Below are 10138 nucleotides of genomic sequence, written 5' to 3'. Positions count from 1 at the left end.
TATTTGTCATTTGTTATCGATTTTCACATCCATACATGCAGTAATTTTTGCACACTTGCATTCGATAATAGTCTGATTAAAATTATTTGTTGGTTGACAATTCCCATCGTAATTGGTTTCCTCCAATCACAGTACTCAATGTGTCATGTCCAAACTATCTGTATTTGCCATTTCCAGACTGCCACAATAGCTGATCAATCCACTTTCATTTTCTTGTCTGACTTTCTTGGTGTGTTTGAACACCATGCAGTCATTTGCTGCCGTGAACCAGACAGTAGGCATAGCTACCTAGGTGAAAAATATCTTTATGATTCTAGAACTAGCTTTAGCGTCAACATATTGTGAAAGGCTGATCTGGTTCAAGGCCGGATCGTTGGGATCAAATAATCTTAAATGAGTGCAATGTAAAGTGGTGGCATAGTGTAACGGAACACTCCTGATGCATGTGAGGATGTGGATTTGAGTCATGTCAGATTATTTGATATTTTTTTGTATCAAAATCTTATCAAAATTTCTTCATTATTTTTATTCAGTTAATATGTTTGAATGCAATTTTATTTCTTACTCGTTGTCGTTTTTGACATTGTATTCACTTTTTATTTCCTTATATTTCTTCTTCATACCATTCTTTTCTCATTTTTAATCAACTTGTCACTTGTAACCCGTAGCTAAGTGCAAACCAGGACTGCTCATCAGTTGGTAAGTTGGCAGTTCATGCAGCTTGTGTGAGGGTAGTTTCAGGTGCCATAATTAATGAAAAGAAGAAATTAGTTTGCTTTTAGCACTGAAACAGAATTCTTTTGTCTTGAGTTCGTTTAGAGAATAGCTTCAGCTAGTTTCCTGCCTCATGCTTAGTGTTGGATGTTTCACCATCAAGCTAGGCCAGCTCTGCTGTGACTGCCTGTGGCCACAAGGCATTATATGTATTAATTGTTGTGAACAAAGTGAACATGATCACAGTTCTTCTGTAGAATTCTGACAGCCATTTTCTAGGATATATTGCGCATCATGAGGTTATGGTTAGGTTATCAAATGAGTTTAAATTCAGGGCTATAAAATGTCATATCTGCCACAGTTATGCCATTGGTCACTCCAAAACCAGTTGTCGGAAGAGCATGTCGTATTCCTGCCATTTCATAATGGCCACTAGCAACTCTGCACAGAGTTACATGTATACGTCTCCCATCCTTTCATAATCCCAACCTGTGCTCTGCCTCTACTGAGCTTAACCTACTTTTTTTTTTTTTAACATCAAGATTAAATTGAACAGCACTTGCTGAGTGACCCTCTCTGTTTGTTGTCCACAATTCGGCAGCAGCCAGTGTGCCAATACTGTAGTAACAAGTGACAGTTGCCAACTAACAAATAATTTTAATGAAGCTATACCGCAGTGTTCATGTTGAAATGGTTTCTATGGTTTTCGATAATTGGGGTGTTTATGTGTAAAACAGTAGTCAGCTCATTGAACCTACTGACAGGGCATGTCTGGCATAATTGTCTTCCTAGTTAAGTTTATTTCTTTGTAAATCCACATTTACAGTAATTAGATTTACTGTTCTTCAATCTCCTTCACTCACAAAGAATATTAATTCCACATTTATTGGAATCACAAAAAACCACTTCACTTGCCCAAAAGCAGTATGGTATCCTCATTTGACATGGCAGATAATTCCATTTCTTTGCTAGATACAATAGGTGTGACATCCAGCAAAATTTTGCTCCAGCACTAAGTAAAATACACTCCTGGAAATGGAAAAAAGAACACATTGACACCGGTGTGTCAGACCCACCATACTTGCTCCGGACACTGCGAGAGGGCTGTACAAGCAATGATCACACGCACGGCACAGCGGACACACCAGGAACCGCGGTGTTGGCCGTCGAATGGCGCTAGCTGCGCAGCATTTGTGCACCGCCGCCGTCAGTGTCATCCAGTTTGCCGTGGCATACGGAGCTCCATCGCAGTCTTTAACACTGGTAGCATTCCGCGACAGCGTGGACGTGAACCGTATGTGCAGTTGACGGACTTTGAGCGAGGGCGTATAGTGGGCATGCGGGAGGCCGGGTGGACGTACCGCCGAATTGCTCAACACGTGGGGCGTGAGGTGTCCACAGTACATCGATGTTGTCACCAGTGGTCGGCAGAAGGTGCACGTGCCCGTCGACCTGGGACCGGACCACAGCGACGCACGGATGCACGCCAAGACCGTAGGATCCTACGCAGTGCCGTAGGGGACCGCACCGCCACTTCCCAGCAAATTAGGGACACTGTTGCTAGTGGGGTATCGGCGAGGACCATTCGCAACCGTCTCCATGAAGCTGGGCTACGGTCCCGCACACCGTTAGGCTGTCTTCCGCTCACGCCCCAACATCGTGCAGCCCGCCTCCAGTGGTGTCGCGACAGGCGTGAATGGAGGGACGAATGGAGACGTGTCGTCTTCAGCGATGAGAGTCGCTTCTGCCTTGGTGCCAATGATGGTCGTATGCGTGTTTGGCGCCGTGCAGGTGAGCGCCACAATCAGGACTGCATACGACCGAGGCACACAGGGCCAACACCCGGCATCATGGTGTGGGGAGCGATCTCCTACACTGGCCGTACACCACTGGTGATCGTTGAGGGGACACTGAATAGTGTACGGTACATCCAAACCGTCATCGAACCCATCGTTCTACCATTCCTAGACCGGCAAGGGAACTTGCTGTTCCAACAGGACAATGCACGTCCGCATGTATCCCGTGCCACCCAACGTGCTCTAGAAGGTGTAAGTCAACTACCCTGGCCAGCAAGATCTCCGGATCTGTCCCCCATTGAGCATGTTTGGGACTGGATGAAGCGTCGTCTCACGCGGTCTGCACGTCCAGCACGAACGCTGGTCCAACTGAGGCGCCAGGTGGAAATGGCATGGCAAGCCGTTCCACAGGACTACATCCAGCATCTCTACGATCGTCTCCATGGGAGAATAGCAGCCTGCATTGCTGCGAAAGGTGGATATACACTGTACTAGTGCCGACATTGTGCATGCTCTGTTGCCTGTGTCTATGTGCCTGTGGTTCTGTCAGTGTGATCATGTGATGTATCTGACCCCAGGAATGTGTCAATAAAGTTTCCCCTTCCTGGGACAATGAATTCACGGTGTTCTTATTTCAATTTCCAGGAGTGTATGTCTGCTGTGCACTTCGACACCTCCCTCTTGAATTCCATTGGTGCAGTCGTGCAAGGCATCTCTGCCATTATCTTTGTGCTACTGGCACTGCTGTCACCCTGTCCACAGGTCCCCCTCGTTGTCGACCGGTACCGTGGTGGACTAAAAATGTCGCAGTCGCTGTCCAGGACCACCGATGGGCGCTGCAGCAATTATGACGACACCTTTCACAGACCGACCTTCTCACTTTTAAGTGTCTCCATGCTAAGGCTCGTTACCTTATTAAGCAGAGTGAAAAGGAATGCTGGGAGCGCTGTGTTTCCTCCTTGGGGATGTATGCCTCTTCATCACAGGTTTGGTCAAAGCTCCGTAGCCTTCAGGGCGGCTAACAACAGTCAGCTGTCCAGGGTCTTAACCTCCAAGGTGTTCTGTGCAGTGATCCATTGTTCCTTGCAGAACAGCTCGCGACACACTTTGCGATGGCACCGGTGTCCTCTTCCTATCCTGCTACCTCTCTCCGGCAGAAATTCAGAGTTTTATGCCTATGTTCCATCCCGCACTACGCTGAGCCCTATAATGAACACTTCACTGAATGGGTATTCTTGCAGGCTCTTACCTCTTCACAAGACATGGCCCCAGGGCCGGATTCCATCCACAACCAGATGATCCAACACTTGGACACTCCCCAGAGGCAACATCTCCTGAAGATCTTCAACCGCATTTGGCTCACGGGTGTTTTTCCGTCACAATGACGAGACTGTACTGTTATCCCTGTCCTTAAGCCCAGGAAGAAGCCAACGTCTGACAAATGTAAATGGCTTGAGAGGATAGTTAGCTTCAGATTATATTGGGTACTCAAATCTCAGGGCCTTTTGTTCCCATATCAGTGTGGCTTTCGTGCAGGATGATCTCCAACTGACCATTTACTCAGATTGGAAAGAACCATCCGACAGGCTTTTACTAACCCCCAGCACCTTGTCGCGGTTACTTTGGCCTATATAAGGCATACAACATGGCTTGGTGCCATCACATTTTAGTTACCCTCCATGACTGTGGCTTCCGTGGGCCCCTTCTGATTTTTATCTGTGAATTTTTATCTCACCAGCTCTTCAGAGTTCGAGTTGGCACTTTACACAGTGCCACTCACAGTCTGGAGAATGTTATCCCACAGGGTTCTGTGCTAAGCGTCACACTCTTCCTCATAGCCATCAGTGCACTTGTAATCTCTGATGGGCCTCTGCTTGGCGTTGTACATTGATGATTTTTGCATCTGGTGCAGCTGCCAGTTGGTAGCATCTGCTGAGCGCCGGCTCTTAGGTGCCATCCGACATGTCTCCGTGTGGGCCTGAATGAAAAAAAAAAAAAAAAAAAAAAAATAATAATAATAATAATAATGTTGAAAAAATTGGCATTTTGGAGACAATGTTCCTAATAAGTACTAGGGAAGTGTTTTGGTTAAAGCATACTAAAATCTCTGAAGGACGTCAGCATCTATTTGTTTCAAGAAAATGAAGAAATTAGAGCTAGGCCTTGGTAGTTGACACATTAGAGTGCACTCTCTCGGTTTATGCACTGCCTGAAAACCAAGTGAGATGAAATAAGAACACTATTAGAAATTAGAAGAATGGATCTAAGATGTATAGTTCCTTATGCACTGAAATGGATTATAGATGTATTATGCATCCAAAATTGACAAATAGTAGATCCGGTAAAATTAACAAATAGCATACCCGGTAAAATTGACAAATTGTATATCCTGTATGTCATGATTATACCCAGGTGCTGATGGGTGAGAAATGACAGATTTATAGTTAATCAACATGTGTTCAGCACATTCTTTCTAGTAATTTAATTTTAAATACAAATGACTTAAATGAGTTACATGAAGACAGTTATTATTATTATTATTAAAAATTGCACATAATTGATTTATTTAAGTATTCTCTTCCTTCAATATTTTAAAATATAAGTGCTACAGTAAATGTGTTAATTACATGGCTTCCCTACTTGTGCGAATGTGCAGTAGCATTACTGGCATGATAATATGGACTGGTATTGTTTGAAACCTGTACATTGTATTTGGCCTGCTTCAGGGAATGTCAGAGAAAGAGGTCATAGTAAAAAAAAGGCAGTTACAGTTTTCTAAATTTCATGAATTTTTATTAACAAGATAGGAACTGTTAAGTATCTGTACAGTCTGTGTTCGGCATAGATTCAGAAATTTTTTTGGTGTACAAGTCGCCATTTGTGTCAAGAGGAACTCAATCCTTCACATGTATTTAGGAATTATGTCACAGACTCTGCAGTCCTAGTTTGTTATACCAATGTGTTTTTGGTACAATAAACAGTCTGTTATTACATGTCAGTAGAAATATATCACACATTTCAATATTTAAATATTGCTACTACAGGTTTGAGATCTTGCAAATGCTTTAATTATGTGTTAGAAATGATATCTTACTATAACATCATTCTGAATGTTACAGGTCACAGGTTGTGAGAGAAGCATGCTGCACAATAGCTTTTATGTCTCAACACCTATGCTCGAAGTTTGACCACTTTGCAGAAATTATTCTTGGCAATCTAATTAATCTGATTCCAAATTCAGCCAAGGTATGTTGATCTCATGTAGATAACTATTTAAATATTAAGATTCTTGACAAGTATAACAAGAAAAGGATGTACAATAAATAGAAATTTCATAAACCAACTTCTTCTTTGGAATTTCCTGTGTTTAACATTTAGCTACCTAGTATGTCCAAGTAGTTTTGATTTTGTTTGTGTGGATATTATAGCTGTCCCGAAAATCCAAAGGAGCTGATTCCCCCCCCCCCCCCCCCCCCCCCCAACCAACAACTTGTAAGCTGAGATGGTCCTTTGCTTCCTTACTAGCAGCTTCAGTTTACAAATTAAATATCAGTGATGACAATTAGTACCCATGCCCCATACCTTTTCTGATTTTGTATTGTTGTGCACAAGTTCATACATAATGGTAAGGAGATGTGGACTACAGTGTGTTACGGCAACTGTCATCATAGGAAAGCTGGACAGGAACATAAATGATTAGCAAACAAGTTAACACAGTAATCAGAAGATTTACTTAACTTGTATTTCTCCAAGTGTACATAGACTCATTACAAATAAGGCAGCAAGAATTAAGAGGTCCATCTCATACAATAACAACTAGGATGAGGCTCACTGTACTCAAAATGATTGATGGTGTCATAACAATGAGGCTCCAAGAGCAAGTGGGTTCAGTGGCTGCTGCCACCTGTCATATTTTGTGGCAACAGAGGTCACAAGTGGTGCAGAGTTGCTGGCGGCATGATCTCAGTGGGTGCACACCATTGGTTCCACCAGATTTTGCGTGACCACTGTCGGCGTCTAACGGAAATTTGCAATTCTGTTGCCAACTTCGCGACACCCTTGGGTGGTATCAGTATGTGATATCACATGAATCATTCCATGTGATTCACATAAGGATAATGATTTACCATGCTCGCCTTCTGTCCATATAGTAGTAGATTTCTCACTACAAAAGGAGAAATCAGTAAGAGAAGGCCGTCAGTCACATCACTATGATTTCATAATATATTTGTTGTATTGTTACCTTTTTTATTTGGAGGCAATGTTAAATGATGGTAAATGAAACTTTGTTTAGGGTGTATCGTTTATATTTGTAGCAGTAATGTAATGTAGTGTTGTGTAAGAATATGTAACATTATGGATGTTGTTGTTGTTTCCAGTTGTGTGTTTTTGGAATATGCGGTTTGGAGAAGTTGCTTCGTTTTTAATCCAGTATATTAAAAAATAAATTACAGAAATAATTATGACCAGTTGAACTCTTCAAGAGATGCTGCACCTAGTCGTATTAATAGAAATACACACAATACTTTTGTGGAAAGACTATGTTTTAGCATTCTTTTAGGATGAGAGTTGAAGTAATACTCAAATGATTTACAGAAATGTGGAAGGGCGGGGGGAGGGGGGGTGATAAAAACTGGCCAGTCCATGTCCCAGTGATGCAGTTGGTTAGTGCACGGTCCTTATAGTCTCTCTTAAACTGGATTCTTTGTGACCCATCCTTGTTTCCTATCTTTCTCAAACTCACCTTAATGTTTATCAAAGCTACTGCCTTATTGGAATTGATGTTATTTCGTAACTACTAGTTTGAAGGCTGCAACCCTGTTGTTAAGTATTCTTGCTCATTGAAGCCAGACAAGCTTTAATCATATTACTTAGGAGACTCATCAGTCCCCCCCCCCCCCTCTCTCTGTGTGTGTGTGTGTGTGTGTGTGTGTGTGTGTGTGTGTGTGTGTGTGTGAGAGAGAGAGAGAGAGAGAGAGAGAGGGGGGGGGGGGGGGGGCCACACGGGCGCGTGGGCATGCGCTGAACAGTACGATGGCAGCTAGACTGGCGGCAATGTGCATGAGTGCTAAATAATGGCTAGTGGGCTTGAAACTATTGCTGTCAAAATAAACAATGTAACTATGGAAGAGCTATTTCCAAAAAAGACATTTGCAACTCATCTTTTTAGTACAGTTACTACAAATCGAAGCATTAAAAGTACACATTGAGTAAGGGTTGAGATTTTGATAGAAGATATTAACAGCCTATAATGTTGGATAACATTAATAGGGCGGGACTGGATACTTTATTAAAAATTAAATCTGTGCTGATAGTATGAAATTGCAAGGGGAGACAGCATGTACTCATCAGTAGAACTTACAAAGAAGTCTTCTTCTCACTAGAGTGTTCCTAAGCATCCATTTTATTATTTTCCGAGTACCTAACAATTATATTTCATTTATTCATTCACAGGTAATAGCAACTGCTGGCTTAGTAACAGTACGCTTTCTCATAAGGTACACTCACTCAAACAGACTGATACCAGCGATAATATCAAATATGGTATCAAAATCGAGGGAAATCCGACGAGCATGTTGTGAGTTTCTTGAATTAATTCTTCGTCTTTGGCCCGCTCACACACTTGAAAAACAGGTTGCAAACCTGCAACAAGCTCTGAGGAAAGGAATGTATGATGCAGACAGTGAAGCTCGGCAGTGTTCCCGTAGGTAAGTGGAATTATGGTCATTATGTGAAACATAATTCAGTTTCACTAAACTTAACTAAAAATAGAAATTTTTTTGTATGTAATGGATGCATTTTACATGTTGTATGTTCTGGATATATACGTATTACATAGGGTACAGATACAACACCTTGGTCCATTGTGTCCAACTTGTGCACTACTTAATGTATGGAAGTAACATGTTGTCTTCAAAACGGTGTTTAGAACATACAGTACTGTATTTACCTGAACATGAGACCCCCCCCCCAGTTTCCTCCCACTTTTATTGTTTTATGTGGCTCTTTGAGGAAAAATTTATTTCTTAACATATTCTGTTGGTCAAAATTCCAAACTTTTATTGATATAAGGTATCTACCTAAAAAGATAACATTGCATCTGTTCTACACTTGCGCCATTTATTCATTGTCAACATTTTGATAGCACAGGGAGAAATAAAATAAACAAAAAGAAATTGTTTACATTAATTTATATTTTCACTACCTTTTTTACAATACTTAAGACAGTTGTGTGGTATCTGTATTTTTAATCATCATCATTATAATCATAACAAGACAGCTGTGAAAATTATATCTTTGTTGGCCCAAATATTTGGGTATATCTCCAAGAATATGTTGCAATTTCTGAGGTCATCGTTATGGCGGAACTTGAGAAAACAGTTATTTTGCTCTGAACACACAGCAGATTTCTCTTCTATACTGATGTGAGAATGTTACAATGTCTCTTGCTTCCAAATTTATCGTCTGCCCACTGCTCTCTCATTGGCTATGTAGAACCAGCAACTGACACACCCCGTTTTTCGCGTCATACCTCACGGTAGGCATTGACAGCATTGCTGTTGAGCATACATTACTATGCAACTGGCCCCAATTTAGACTTTTGTGATCTTCTGCAGAAACATATAACCATGATTAGCAGCAGAACAAAATTTGCTGCCCACTCACCACTCCTACTTGCACTCAGTGAAGTTCTCAGCCAAGCTGATGTCACTGTTCTCCCTCCAACCTTCTGTAATGCTGTACTTGAGCAGAAGTGAAACACGGACAGCAATATCTTCCAGGGTGCAGGTCATATGTAACAACAGCAACTAATATATATGAATAAAAGATTGCAGTCATGGTTCAGTCCAGTTCTCGAACTTCTACTCTTCCCGCTATCTAGTGACATCTGTTGGTGCCACTTCCACTATGACTATTTTTCCCTGTAATTTATTCTTATGATAACAATTGCAGTCAATTTAATGTGATATATTTTATTTGTTAGACCTTTAATTCTCATTTAATTTTCATTCTCGTTTGATATTAATGTCGCAATCGTGTTCTGAAGCTGATTAAAAATTGGTGATATTTTTCACCAGTATTGTAATAAGTGAACAGCAACTAAATTTCTCATTTGTAACCCATTTGGTGAATCATAACAGTTTCCCATAACCAAATAGAATTTATATTTGGGTTCAGAATCAAGTAATGTGTTTTGAAGGACAAGCTTTTTGCCTTTGAATGTAACCTTTACTTAAAAAGCACCATAAATGTTTGTGTATGGTATCCCTTTATGTACAAGAACTTTTATTGCAAATCTGTTCAGATACCCCAAAAGTTTCCAAGTTGACAGAATTTAATGATATTTCCTCCTGTGTGTCACAAAATTGTCACTTTTTAAGCAGAACATTAGATTGTTGTAGTGGCTAGTTCATAGTTTCTTGCATATCCCTTGCACTAGTGCCACGCGTCAAATGTCACGTGATTGTTCAAGCAATGTCGATACTGTGTGGAGTGTTTCGGTGTATTGGGAAATCTTGAGACTATTCAAGTGAAATCATTGTAAATAAATTTGTACAAAACATTAGTAGCCAAAGCTTCATCTGTAAATGTAAGACAGCCCCTATATTAATCTGTTAAACAATGTA

At 41.1% G+C, this 10138-nt stretch overlaps 1 protein-coding gene across 1 annotated transcript in view; it reads left to right on the top strand.

Moving 5' to 3' along the window:
* The first annotated feature begins 4778 nt into the window (after window positions 1-4778).
* Window positions 4779-10138, top strand: part of LOC126471167 (CLIP-associating protein 2-like) — a 149548-nt gene continuing 144188 nt past the window's right edge. The window contains 5 exon segments of the mRNA XM_050099270.1: window positions 4779-4851; window positions 5082-5200; window positions 5314-5333; window positions 5630-5756; window positions 7965-8218. Of these exon segments, the coding sequence (XP_049955227.1) occupies window positions 4779-4851; window positions 5082-5200; window positions 5314-5333; window positions 5630-5756; window positions 7965-8218 (593 nt within the window).

The sequence above is a fragment of the Schistocerca serialis genome, chromosome 3 (assembly GCF_023864345.2).
Source record: "Schistocerca serialis cubense isolate TAMUIC-IGC-003099 chromosome 3, iqSchSeri2.2, whole genome shotgun sequence".
Lineage (NCBI taxonomy): Eukaryota > Metazoa > Arthropoda > Insecta > Orthoptera > Acrididae > Schistocerca > Schistocerca serialis.
The sequence above is the reverse complement of the archived record's forward strand: the minus strand, read 5'-3'. Positions and strand labels throughout refer to the sequence as shown.